This window comes from Antechinus flavipes, chromosome 2 (genome assembly GCF_016432865.1).
Source record: "Antechinus flavipes isolate AdamAnt ecotype Samford, QLD, Australia chromosome 2, AdamAnt_v2, whole genome shotgun sequence".
NCBI classification, from domain to species: Eukaryota; Metazoa; Chordata; class Mammalia; order Dasyuromorphia; family Dasyuridae; genus Antechinus; species Antechinus flavipes.
The window spans coordinates 647,498,007-647,512,608 of record NC_067399.1 but is presented as its reverse complement, the minus strand read 5'-3'; the positions used below and the strand labels follow the sequence as shown (position 1 = coordinate 647,512,608).

The 14,602-nt window shown below is 43.8% G+C and overlaps 1 protein-coding gene across 1 annotated transcript; it reads right to left on the bottom strand.

The window, feature by feature from the left end:
* Positions 1 to 2,439: 2,439 nt before the first annotated feature.
* LOC127552023 (septin-8-like) lies at positions 2,440 to 4,269 on the bottom strand. The gene is given in 2 exon segments (XM_051982366.1): positions 2,440 to 3,533; positions 3,536 to 4,269. Coding segments are annotated over 2 exon segments (1,374 nt in total). The 5' UTR covers positions 4,176 to 4,269; the 3' UTR covers positions 2,440 to 2,799.
* Positions 4,270 to 14,602: the final 10,333 nt, after the last annotated feature.

Sequence of the window (14,602 nt, the reverse complement as noted above, 5' to 3'; positions counted from 1 at the left end):
AGGGAGCAAAGAAAACCTAATGTGGTCTTGAGCTACATTAAGAGAGCCATCACTTCTAGGAACAGGAAGGGGGATAGTTCCATTGTAATCTGCTTTGATTGGATCTCATCTGGGTTTGTTTCTAGGCTCCCTGTTTGAAGAAGGATATTAAAAATCCAGAGAAGGCCAATCAGAATTGTGGAGGCTTTTTAGTCTATGTCATATGTTTTTCTTTACCCTGAAAAACACTCTGATAGTTGCTATGTTAGAGGATATGAAGGAAGAATCAGACTTACTCTGTTTGACCTCTGAGGGCAGAATCAAAAAAAAAAAAAAAAAAAAAAAAAAAAAGATGGGTGGAAATTACAAAATTGCAAAGAAACTAATGTCAGGAAACTAGAGATGTCCAAATGGGCTGTTTATTGATGGACAGAGTTCAGGCCCTTGGAAGTCTAAAAGCAGAGGCTGCATGACCGCTTGGGGACATTATAATAAGGCCTCCTTGTGTATGGTTTAGATTATATGGCTGCTAAGGTCCCTTCTGACTCACAAATTCTGTAAAGATTTTATTCCTTAACTTTTGTAGACTTGGGGCATTTACTATTATGGTCCCTCATTGAAATGCCAGGTGCATATCCCTTATTGGATTTAATACCTGGATTGTAAAATGCTTTTCCATTTGTAAAGTCATTTCTCTAATAATTTCATATCATCAAAATTAAATGGTCCCTCCAATTCAAATTAAGAAAAATGTCAGTTAACCTGAAAAGTGTAACAAATGTGGCGACTCATACTGCACAGTTGAGGCTTGAGGGGCAGAAAGGTAGTCATTTAACTCCCATTGACTTTTCTTGGCATTTAAATCAGTAGCACAAGAATATTTCAGGGCAGTATTGGGGGAGGACACTAAGAGATTGTAGACTGGGAGAAGACACCATTAATAGCAAGAATTTTCCCCTTCCCATCTACAGCCATCCCTAACATATAGTAGCTTCCACCATCTTTCTAGCATTGAGAACACCACCAATACAAACATCTTTGCTTTTCCAAATCAGGGATGAGGGAAGGAGAGAGGCCGATAAAAGTAGCATTTGAATCATCCTTTCCTTGATACTCTGGCTGGATGTATAAGTACTCTCTAATGATAACATCAATTGAAATTACTGAAAAAGCCTGATTCCTTCTTTTTTTAAATATTGAAATCTGCAAAACAAGCCCTGTGACATAAAAAAAGGAGCCAAATCCTACTCTGAGGTGTGCCTGTGAATTCTTTATTTCAAGTAAATCACTCTCTTTTCTATTTTTCCTTTTTTCTTCATATATATCTTTCTTCACCTCACATCTCTTAAGAAAAAAAAAAAAAAGACCTGGTTTTCATAAACATTAGAAAAGTCCCTGCCGTCTCTTTTCTGCTTTATAAAAGTGTGAATTTCTTGTGTTCAAATCTCCAACATCTCCGAATTGTATGCTTAGTTTTCCAGAGTAGAACTGCCATAGTTAGCTTTCCAATGGTTCCTTTAAGGCTGGAACCTTTTAATATTCCTTCCTCCCCCCTTTGGGAATTCTGTAAACCTCCCCCCTATTCAGTCTTCAAGGCTTCATTGAGTTTTTGTAGCTCCCTCCTTCCCTAGCAATTGTATCCCAAACAGCTGAGGTCTGCCAGATAACTGGCTTGAGCATGCATCTCTTGCTGACTATTGTCCAAGAGGGTTCAAAAATTACTTGAATACCTTGGCTAATTCCTGGACTAGGGAGATCAATGGTTTTCTTCTGAGATACCATCTTACAAAATAATATTTAGCATGCGGAAGTCTGTCCCCTGAGAAAATTGAAAATAGAATTTCTCGCTTAAGCCATGAATTCCAGAAACTCTAAATGAAAAGTCTGTGGAGCATTCAAGCATCAAGGTGCTTTCTCAGGTTCTTAACCTCTGAGATTAAAAAAATAGTGTTCAGGATTTGGAAAGCTCTCTCTTAGCCTCTTTTTCCTTGTCAGCAGATAAATAGTTATCTTCACAGAACATCTACATCCATCTAGGAATCCATTCAAAATGGATACTTGACCTGAATAGTAATTATCATGCTATGAAAAAGTGAGGAGAAGCTGATAATACACCTTTCCCTGCACTGGGTAGGAAATGAATTCTTGATCAAATAAGCAAGAGGCAATTTTAAAAGATAAAATTACTAATTTTTTTATTACATGAAATTGAAAGGCTTTTGCATAAACAACATATCTAGGATAAAAAGGGAAGCAGTTAACTGGGAAAAAATATTTCTACTATGAGTTTTTCTACATATTCAAGACATGTAGACATCTAACAAAAATAAGGGAAAAAAAACCATTCCCTACTTGAGGATGCGAACAATTCTCAAAAGACATTTTTGCTTATCACTAGCATTAACCACATGAAAGAGTACCCCAGATCCCTAATAATAAGAGAAATACAAATCAAAACAATTCTAAGGTTTCCCTTCACATACAGAAAACTGGCAAAGGTGGAAAAGATAGGAATAAGTAATGTTGGCGACGCTGTGGAAAGACGGACACACCGACGTGCTGTTGGACCGTATTCCCAAAAATCATTCCGGGATACGATTTAGAATTCCGTAAATTGAGCGCTAAACCGTCCATCCTCCGACCCGGAGATGCCACTGCTAGTCATATGCTCCCAAAGATGTCACAGATTTAAATGCTCCCTATCCGCCACAATATTTTTATCGGAATTTTTTTCTGTAAAGAATTGGAAACGAAACGATGGCGCGCGGGACCGGCGCCGCGATGCAAGCACGTAACGGCCTCCGGGCCGCGGCGCGCGCTTCACTTTTTCCGGTCTTTGTCCCACTTGGGGAAGAACTGCTGCACGGAGGACGACGACGACGACTCGGGGTCGGGCTGCATGGCCTGCGCCTGCGCCTGCATGGCCTGCATGGCCTGCGTCTGCGCCGCCTGCATGGCCTGCAGGGCCTCGGCCGCGGCCCGCTGGTGGTGGAAGGCGTTCTTGTCCTCTTCCAGCTGGCGGCGCTTCTCCTCCACCTTGCGCTTCTCCTCCTGCAGGAGGCGCTTGAGCTCCTCGAAGCGCAGGTTGAGCTCCCGCTCCTTCTCCTTCACCTCCTGCTCCTTCTCGCGGGCCCGCAGCACCAGCACCTGGCGCAGCTCCCGCTCCTTGCGGCGCAGCTCCACCAAGAGCTCCTTGCGGTGGCTCTCGTCCTGCGCCGGCTCCGGGGAGGCGCTGCCGCCGGGCGAGGGCGGCCAGCCCAGCACCGCGGGCGCGCTCTGGTAGCCCAGGTACTCGAGCTTGCAGCGCCGGTAGAGCTCGTAGTGGCACAGGTGCGTGCGCTCGCGCAGGTCCTCCATGTTCACGCAGATGAGCATGTCGCGCAGCTTGGGGAAGTCGCAGTGGCTCTCGTCGTCCACACACACGGCGCCCCACGGGTAGCACCTGGCCCGCACCAGCTGCTCGCCCACGCGCACCAGCTCGGTGCTGCCCACCACGGCGAAGGGCAGCTGCGCGTTCATGCGCGCGTTCATCTCGGCCACGGCCTCGTCGTCGTGGGGAACTGGTAGATGCATATGCCGTTCCTGTCCAGCTCGGCCATGATCCTGCTCTTGAACCTGGGCAGCTCGCTCTTGGTGATGGTGTCGGCCTTGGCGATGACCGGGATGATATTGACCATCCTGTCCAGCATCTTCATGGTCACCAGGTCCAGGGACTTGAGGGAGTGGCCGGTGGGCGCCAGGAAGTAGAGGCAGGCGTGGATGCGCGTGTCGCGGTAGGTGTAGAGGCAGCGGTGGAGCTTCAGCTCCTCCTCCAGGTACCGCTCGAACTGCGCCTCCACGTAGGCTGCGATGGGCCTGCTGTCCTTGTGCATCTGGTCGCCGAAGCCCACCGAGTCCACGATGGTCAGCCGGAGGCGCACATTGCACTCGCAGAGCTCGTAACAGCGAGGCCGCAGGCACACGCAGCTCTCGAAGTGGCTGCCCTCCTCCGTCTCGAAGATGGTGTGGAAGAGCGTGTTCATGAGCGTGGTCTTGCCGATGCCGGTCTCCCCCACACACAGGATGTTGAAGGTGAAGCCCCGGGCCATCGCCTTGTTGACCAGCTGCTCCGGGAGGCTGTCGAAGCCCACGTGGCCGGTCAGAGTGAGGCAGCGCACGTCAGTCCTCCCGAAGGGATCCAGCTCGTAGTCCGACATGGCTGGGCACACGGAGCGGGAGCCCGGCGGAGGCGAGGCCGAGATCCAATATGGCCACTCCCTCCTCGAGTTTCCCCTCCCCCAGGGCTGCCAGCCCCCAGCTTGCTTTGCTCCAACCCCTTCCCTTAGGCCTGAAGCCTCCAGGCATCACGTGTCTTCTTCTCCCAGTCACGTGCCTCTTCCTCCCCTGTTCTCTGTCCTGGATGGAAGGGAGGAGAAGGTGTGAACCGAGAGGCTGCAACTGAGGACCAGTGGGAGCTGCCGAGATGTCCCGGGCCCAGTCCCCCTGATTTGTGGGACCACGAGACTCGGAAGGGGGAGAGAAGGCTCCCCAACGCAATGCCTGCTCTTGGCGAGCCTGCTTAGAGTTTTCTTGGAGGAATCCTGATTCTTGGCCCGCTGCCCCCCAGGGCCGGCCTAAAAGAAAGTTCCACAGAAGGATTTGCTGGGACCCCGAGCTGCTAGGATTTCAAGTTATTTCTTTATTTCCCCACTTATTTATTGGGGGAGGGAGTTGTTTTGTTTTGCTTCATAGGAAGCTCAGGAATAAATTAAAGAGAGTCAATTCAAAGGAAGACAAAACGAACAAGGATTTCCAAAGGGAGCTGGCCAGATGTGACTGTCTGGAGTCTGAATCTGGGGAGATAACCAGACTATTGTTTTTGTTCTGTTTTGTCACTCTCAGACCCCGAGATTCGGCAGCAAATGTCTGCAAAAGAAGGTCCCCGGTAAAGTGGTCAAAAGAGAACCATCAGCCGAAGAGGTGGGAGAAGCCAGCTCTTCCAGGGCCTTTAGCAGAGACCTTGGGAGCTCTAACCAGCGAAGGAGTGGATTTCCCCGGCCAGGCCTGTGTCGCACATATTGCCTGTGTGTGACTTGTGTGCATGCGCACATCTGTTCATCACATGTAGCTCTCTTTCCCAGTAGGAAGCTTCTGTTAGGGCTGTACTACTGTACTTACGGAGAAAAGTATCGCTTCTCTTACCATACTGTTTAACTGTCTTTTGCTTTAAAAGAATGTCCTTTACTTAGAATAAAGAAGCACATTACAGGGAGCTATATTTTTGAGTGCTTATATAGACAACCTTCAGAGAGCCTATGTGTGGGGGGAAGGGAGAGGCCGAGTGCCCCATATATTAACCTTATTTCTGACCCGTGGGTGAGTTTCTGAGTTCTGAGGTTCCACTCACAATCAATGAGAGAAGCAGCTGGGGAGAGGGGAGGAGAGGTAGAATGTGTCACAGCAGAGTCTTGGTTAATGATTAGAACTCTTGCTGCCAAAGGATTTCTTTTGACTCAGTACTTTCTTACTCTTAGTAAAGCAAAAATTCTCCAGATCTGCTGGATGGACTCCCAAAACAAGCTCCGTAGAGAGTTCCTCTCATCTCCTTCTCATTTCTTACAGTTATTTAGCAAGGAAAATCCTCATTTTGCCCTCTAAAGCTTTATCCTCCCCAGGCATCCCTTTCCCCAGAGGGTTGTATTTTTTTTTTTCCCTCCAAGATGGTGAGTTGCTTTTTGAAAAATTCACAGGCAAGAGAAGGTATGTCAAGAGCATATTCATCCACTTGCCTTTCCTCATGAATAATTACTCCAACTTTCAACAATTAAAAGGCTGCTCTTCCCCTGAGATCACCTTTAAAGGAAGAAGGAAAAAAAAAAAAGATATGATACTGCCAGTGTGCTATGAGTAAAAGTCCTACCTAGCTCCAGCAATGACTCAGCTCTTTGTACTTATCTTCCTTTCTTTCCCAAAGCTGAACGATTGAAAGCAGTCTCTACTCTAGAGGACACAAGGTTGGTTTTATGCTAAGGGCACAGCTTGCCCTGGGAGGAGGTCGCCTTTACTTTCTCATCACACACAACTCTACTTACACTGCCCTTAGTAAGATTACTAATGATATCATGCCTTTTAAAGATTTTTTTTTTCAATTTTCATCCCTTTAGCCTCAGCTTTTGACAGTGTCTACTGCCTAATTTCTCTCAATACTCCTTTTCCCTTGTTTTTTATCTTAGTGCTCTCTTCTGATTCTCCTTTCATTCTGTAGTTCTTTGTAGAGGGTCACAAATAGTGGGGAAACTCTGGAGGAGGTATAAGACCCTCCAGCTCAGCCAGGGAATCTACTGCCGTGTCTGGTTTGGCTCCCCATCCCCTCTAAAGACATCTCAGCCTTCCTGAGAAGTCAAGGGGCATGACAATCTTTGTCGTAATTAAAGCAGAGTTATACTAAGTGGCAAAGAGACATCTGCACAAAATAGCAACCTATTTATGTGGTCTGACAGGCATAGCATATAGTTAGTGCATGCACAGTGTGCTATGGTTATGTAAAAGTATTAGGGTGTATATAAGGCTGAGAGAATTTGGAATAACCATACTCCATGTTTGACCATCCACCTGAGTTCTGCCCCTTTACTCCTCACCCATGATCAGGATTCAGGCTGATACCGAAATCCTCCAGTGAGCAGATCCAGACATTGCAGTTTTTTGCCCTTTATTCTTAAAGAGGAACATGACATTGCAAGTGAATTGGATTTAAGTGAAGGAGGGGCTGTGTCTAGGTCCAGTGGCCAGATATAGATCAGAAGGATTGAAAATGGCCAAGCCCAGATGCAGGGGAAGACCTTGATCTAAGTCTTTTTCACATCAGTTTGATTGATGCAATATCCATTCAGTTATTAAGATTACTAAGAAATAAGGCAAAAGAATGATCTCTTTTACCTAGTCAAAAACAAACAAGCCAAAAACTCAGAATCAATCTAGGAAGGGAAGACCCTCAGGATTTCTAGACAAAATAGAAACTATTGTTATTTATATTACTTCTAACCTTCAAGCCAAACAATGACCAAGAGAAGGCTTGAGTTGAGACCTATTGCCCAATCAAGAAGAGTCAGAGTGATTTGGATTTAAGGCATCATACTTAAAAAAGGAATCTAACCCATAAGCCCCAAGGTTGCTTGCTATCAAAATTTATATTCCTTTAGATGGTGCACCCACAGGATTCGGTTCCATATGTGGACAGAGGGAGAGAAGAGAAAGAAGGAAGCAACAGGAACTGGCCATTGGATCCCCATGATGAGGTCCTGGGTAAATAGGTAAAGTTGTCAGAGAAAACCTGAAATATTCATAAGATTATCATCTCAGAAGCAAGCAGGAAATGGCACTGATGTGAATAAACAGCCTTCCAGGCCCACACCTGTGGAGGGCTGGGGAAATGCCATCTTACTGTATGTATCCCATCAGAAAGCCAAGATATGGTGTCAAATCCCTGCGGTTAAATTTCCCCTATAAATCTGTCCATGGCCTTTGCCATCTTTGCTGAATCCCTTTTGGAGTTAGCCAGAAACTACATTCTACCTCCTGGTATCTTTTCTTCTCGCCCCCTCCCTCCATTCCTCGCATCTTTCTCCTTGTAGCTAACTCTTTTAGGATGCTAAACTCCTCAATGGATTTAGCCTTCCAGTCAATGGGGTACTCTTACCTCATGGCATATTTCCTTTTTCCTGGTTATTTGTGAATTCTCCTAGGGAACTTGTCTTTTTTCTTGTTAATTCTTAAAATCCCTTTCTTTGCTACCCATGTGCTCTCCCGAATCCATTTCCTATTTATCACTCCTGATATTTATTTTACCTCTTCCTTTTGTCCATAATTTCTTCTCATAAATAAAGGTATCTTTGGGTAAAGAGAATGCTCTTGAGAATTGATCATATGTGCCTTGCACCTCATATTTGAACTAGGAATTGCTATCCCAATCTCAACATTTGGTGCCAAACTTTATCACCCAACAGGGCATCTACTGTGTATATGAGTAGATTCTTCTTCCACTTTTGTGTTCCTTGTCCCCAGAGCATAGATATCTCCCAAAGCTTGGCCCTGAGCTCTCTTCTCTTCTTTCTCTACATAGGATCGCCTCTTTCTATCTAAGATCTTGTTGATCTCATCTTCTCCCACAGGATCAACTAATGTCTCTATGTAGGTGATTCCCAGATTTATATATTCACCCTTAATTCCTTTTATGAATTGCTGACACTAGGTTGTCACATATCCAAATAATTCTAATTAATTTTTGCCACCCTCAAAAAAAACTTTTTTTTCCTCCTACAAACTGTCCAGTAGCTTTTGAAGATAACTACCATTCTTCTAGACACCTAGATTCCTAGACTTGGAGTCTTTCTTACTCTCCCTCCTTCACACCTCTCCAATAGCCAATAAGTTGGCAAATACTGTTGATTATATCTCTAAATCATGTCTCACACCCACCCTTTTCTATTCATTCACACTGCCACTACCGTAATTCAGACCTTTATTACTATTCACCTGCACTGTTGGAATAACCTCCAAATTTATCTCTGCTCCAACCAAGTCTTTCTTTTCCCCAATCCCTCTTACATGTAGTTGCCAAAAAGAATCCTCCTCTCTTCAAAAATCTTCAACTCTCAAATGTCTTTGGGTGAAATACAAACTTCTGAACCTAGAAAACCTTTAACTTGTCTGACCTCTGTATCTTCATCTGTAAAATGAGGTTAGACTACACATGACTTGCTGCAGTGTGCCTAAACTTTAAAAGGATGAAATGATATTTTCACTCCATCAGATACCTTGAGATTGTCTTTCTATCACAATGCCTTGTAAAAGGTAATGCTTTGCAAAAATTTGTTGGATTGAATCAAATGGGCTGCCTTGAAAGTTAGGGATATGGGAGGCACTCGAAGGATGGATGACCACTTGTCTGTTCTGGCATAGTGGATATTCCTTTTGTATTTGAGTTGGACCATATCACCACTTGGGTCTCTTCCAATTAACAAATTTTCTTATTCTTTCAATTGAATTGAATAATACTTGTTACCCAGGACCTGAAGTGATTTGATTCTTGCCAAGTTCCTAATAAGAAGATGATTGGAAATAAATCAAACTCCAAACCTGTGGGGATTAATCCTTTAGTGCAGCAATTTTCTAAAGGTAGAATTTGAAGAGTTCTGGGTTCAGAACCAGGTTATCTGGGTTTGAATCCGGGTTCCACATTCTGATATGTTCTGGATCCCTAAATTAAATTTAGGTCAAGCCCTTCAATCAAGTCCTGAAAAACTAAATCTACAGACAAGGTGTCGTAATATAGTACTGTGCTTATAGACCAAAGACTTGAGAGGCAGCGGAGAACAACAGAAAGGACTTTGGAGTCAGAAAATGATTTATTTGGCCTCATCACTCAGGTTAAAGCAAATACTAGGCTTTGAGATTACTAGAAAATTGATACTTAGGAAAATAATACAATCCAAAGTTTTGTTATGAGGCAGCACAAGCAAACAAGCAGAGTATGTACATTTACCATGGCAACATTTCAGACATTTGTCCCCACATGCAAGAAACACACCTCAGCCTGAGGATGAGGGAAATGTGGGGAGGAAACTCTGCTCAAAGTTGGTTGGAGTTCAGATGGCAAAATTACCTGCCTTTAAGAATGGGACTTAGTTAAAAACAGGTATTCAGTGGTAGTTGTGGGAAGGGGTTTCAGAAGTGATGAGAAGCTTCTCACTATTCCTTATTAATACACTAAGCTTGAATTGTTGTGCCGGTTTCCCTTTATTGTCCTGCCTCAGTTTCCCTAAATTGTCCTGCCTCAGTTTCCCTAAATTATCCTGCCTCAGTTCCCTGAATTGTTCTGCCTCAATTCCCCTTGTTGCAACTCCCCTTCCTAACCATTAGGACTGAGATAATTAGGCCTGGGAGCCCTAACCATTAGCATTCCATAGAGCCATACACTGTGGCAGATAAGTTACTAAGACATATGCTTATATATCTCTTAAGTTCCTGACTTTCTATTTCTAGTGAATATCTCATTCACTCCCAGTTTATCAGAATTTATGGTCCTCACCTCCCACCCTGTCAGAACCAGATTGATTCCCATACTCACCAATGTTCAGACTCTACCCCTTGACTTTGTCTCCCCTGATCTTAGAGCCACTATATAAAATCACTGGAATCTCACATTTGATGCTGGATTCTTTGAGACAAAAGTCCATTTCAGTCCTGGAGGCAGAATGGATTCTGCTTGGCCTCCAGACCATTTCTATACCTTCTCAGAAACCCAAATAAAATACTGAAAACTCTCTAATTTCTATCTTGCCTCAATTTCTCTAGCATTACAGAATGAAGCTCATGTAGAGAAAATTTTTCTCACAGTACTTGCAGAATGGTAAAACTAAGGCAACAGGAGGAGAGGGACTCAGGGTTGTTCCATCATCCATATTCACCCAAACAAAAACTGCCAGCATTATCTGATAAGAAATTAACAATGAGAAAGTACAAACTGTCTTTATTTAAATACATCTGTGGGCATCAGAAACCTCGGGGAGGGAGGGATAAAGAGGAGAAACAAAAAGATGGAGAGAGTAGAGAGAGAGACAGAGATAGAAGAGATAGAGGGAGAAAGTGTAGACAGAGACAGACAGAGATAGAATTATTAGAGCTGGGGCAGCACCCAAGATTCCATCAAAATCATCTTAGGCAAGTCACTTCCTTTTTCTGAAACTCAGTTTTCTTATTTGTAAAATGGGGGAATTGAAAAAGATAATCACTAAAGTTCCTTCTAGTTCCATTGTCCATAGTCCATAGCCCATTGTGGATGACCTTATAAGATTGCCCCCATAACTTCCCATCTGCCTTTAAGCTAAGAACTTTGACTCATATTTTACTGAAAAAATAAAGGTAATTAATTCCTCAAGGATCCCCTCTTCTCATCTTCTCATTTCACATTACCCACATGCCTTCTGTTATTGTTCTATCCTTCACCGTTTCACCAGAAAAGGCCATTCTTGCCATGTCTAAGCCCTCCATACTCACCAGTGATGCTATCCCACCCCATCTTCCCCAGCAGATTGCCCCTTCAATCATCCTCACTCCCTTACCTCCAGTCTTTCCCTATCTATTGTCTGCTTCCCTATTGCCTACAAGCCCTACCAATGGCCATATTAATCAAAAAAATCTTCCCTTAAACCAACCATGCCCAACTTTATCTTGGATCTCTCCTCTGTCCTGTACCTCTCCAGTTGTCCACCATCAGTGCCTTCCCTTCTTTCCTTCTCTCCTTAACTCCATATCACCATTGAGCTCTAACTGCTCTTTCCAAAGTTTTGAATTCTCTCTCTATTGCCAACTTAATGGCTTTCTCTCAGTCCTCTTCTTTCTTGACTTCTCTGCAATCTTTGACACTGTTTGTTGCCCTCTTCTTATATTTTCCTCTTTCTAGGTTTCCTAGACACTGGTCTCACCTGGTTCTCTTACCTGACTCCAGACCCAGTACTCTATCCACTGAGCCACCTAGCTTCCTTATCAAACACCACATTCCTGGGTTATGTACTGTACTACAAAGGGGTCCTGTGTTCTGGCCTCCATGTCCATCTCCAGACTCTGGCCACAAATGCTCTCCCTCCTTATCTGCCTCCCAACTCCCCCAGTTTTCTTCAAATCCCAGCTAAAGTCCCAGCTACTATGAAATGCCTCCTAGATCCCCTTTAATGCTGGTACCTCCTCTCTGCCCTGTTATCTCCAATTTGTCCTGTCCATATTTTATTTATACATAGTTTCCTTGAGAGAAGACAGTCTTTTGCCTCTCTTTGTATTCCCACTGCTTACTAGTGTCTGACTCATAGTTGGAACTTAATAAATGCCTGCTGATGATCCACGAATCCTTATTGTGGTAAGATACAAGTGGATTTCTAAATCTCTGAAAGACTAAGGCTAGACTTAGATGTCAAGGGACTACACAAGCCCTGCATACTTGAGATTCTAAAGGTCTTATGGATTGGATAAACCAAGCTCATCTTCTCTGGGACTTTTTTCCTGACCCACTGTGTGGGATGGGGATGTGAAATCTCCCCCCTTTACCCAAATTGACTACTGGGAGACGTCTCCAGATACAAACAGAAAGCCTTTATTTGATTCTTGCAAGAACTAAGCAGTCTAGTGTGACTCTGTGCAGAGGCAGAAGCGGAGTTATATAGGGGAAAACCACAAGTCCTCCCTATGCTGTTGACTTAAATTCATTGGTTAAACTGAATTCTCAGGAACACAGAAGGGGTCTATTGGCCAGCGTCCATTAATATCTCCTCTTTTGGCATAAGCATCCTGAAACTTAGGCCTAGGGTCTGATCTACTTTACCCTACAGTCTCTGAGAAATCTTCACTTGTCCAATTCCCCAGTGTGGAATTAACTGAGTGAAGACACTCTCATGGGAATATAGCCTTAAACTATAATTGTGACTTGAGACTTTATAATAACAAGTAGAAAAATAGCTAGAAGTTGCAGGTGTTTATCCCCTCCAATTTTCCCACCACCTCTTAATTAGCATTTAGTACTTCTTTTAAAGGTGATGATGGCTTTATCTGATATTTGCCTGTATAGCAGTTCTCTAGGGAAACTTAAATTAAGAGTATATTATTATTAACTTATATCCTTTTGTTTCTGGGTTAGATTTCTGCAATTAGAATGTAAGCTTGGACACCCCCAAACAATGGGAAAAAAGGCCAGCCTGGTGGTGGGGGGGGGAGCAATTTCAGGGCTTCTGTGTTCAGCCCATTTAGTCTGATATTTTGCAGTTTATGCTTTGCAGATTGTAATAAACTTTTTTTGATTTTTCTGACTCTGACAGTCTCGGATTATTTTTTGGACAATACTGTCCCATACAACATGCATCCCTGACCCATTATTTCTCAGTAAGATCTCCCAAAACACCTTTCAAAAAGAGTGGATAAAAAGCTGATCTTAGAATCAGGAAGGTCTGGATTCAAATACCACCTCTGGCTGTATGGTCCTGGCCAAGATCCTTAACTCCAGAGCTCCTCTCAGAATATACATTACAGAATAGGTACCTCAATGGAGGGAATTTTCTCACCAGAAGTTTCCTTCATGGGAACATGAAATCTTAGATCCAGTCCCCCAAAAATGTAACTCAAAGATATAAAGTGAGGGCCTATGAAAAGAGTTGGCCTTGGAATCAAGGTCTAGGTCCAGTCCTTCCTCTGACCCATATGGTTGTGTACCGATGAGAAGGAGGAAGGGAACATGCATTTATTAAGCACCTACTATGTACAAGGCACTCTGTTAAGCTCTTTACAAATACGATCTCACTTGATTTCATGTCATTTTGATGGGGGGAACTCTGAAACTGTCTCTCTCTCTCTGACTTTGGAGGGAACACTTGAGGAACTCCTTGAACCATTGGAGAAGCTCTTCCCTGAGAGACCCACTCTAGGGAATCAAGATAAAGTGGTTTCATTCTGTTATCTTGGTGGCACTAGTTGAGTCCAGGACCATTCCTACTTAGCTGGAGATCTAGATTTCTATCGACCTCTATTGAGCTGAAAATTGGCTCAACCATTCCCAGTAAACTGTCCTAATTTAATGGAAATCTAGGCCTGGAAGCAGTAATCTCATTTAATTGAAACTTCTATTCAATTTGAAGAGTTTTGGTCTGATTTCAACTCAAACTGCTCCCAGCCCCTAGCCAAGTTTCAAATTCCTTATAAAAAAGGGCAACTTAGAGCTCATTCCTTGCACAGGGCCAAAAGCAGGAATCATGCCAAGGAAACTCTCTCCTTGGCATAGCTGCCTTGGAGGACCCTCTGCCCACTGAGAAGGCATTCTCTTTTCAGCATTAATCCCTCTTTATCTCTCTCACCTATTTCCCTAACAGGGCCACACCCCTCTTTACCTCTGTGTCGAGATTTCTCTGCTAGGAACTTTATCTCTCTCTTGTCAGGACTCCTCTGTTAGACTTTTACTTTTCTGTCAGGACCTTGCCATAAAGGAAGTCTGTCTTCCTAGCAAAAGCTGATTTCCCACTGCCAATAAACTTCTTTTTGCCAATCTAACTTTTGGGGTTTGTAAATTCTTTTGGGAAGGACCTGTGCCAACCAGAAGGGGTTCCCACAGCTCTCTGCCGTGCACAGAACCTCACCAATTTGATGTAGTAGGTCCTTGAGTTGAGCACCTGAGACAAACTTGACCAGAATCACACAGCTAGTGTCTCTGGGCTTCCTGACTGCAGGCTTGTACAAGGGATGTCTCTCCTCTGTACACCTAGTATTTGTTAGAAGAGACCTCACTAGCCCCTAGTCTACTCAATATCCTAAAGGAATCTTCATGATCCTATTCCCAACAAGTGATTTTCCACCTTCTTGAAGACCTTGCAGAATGGAGAACTTGCCCCCCTGTAGGCATTCTGCATTCCATTTCCAGACAGCTCTAAAAGCAGATTTTCCTGTTATCAGAGGTAACTTTGCCACTTGGCAATTCCTGGCTTTTGCTCCAGATTTCACCCTCTCGAGCCAAACTGAACAAGTCTAATTCTTCCGTTGTAAACCTTCTAATAGGTGATAAAACTAATAGATTCTGTGCCAGGTCATTTAACCCTACTATAAATCACAAAGG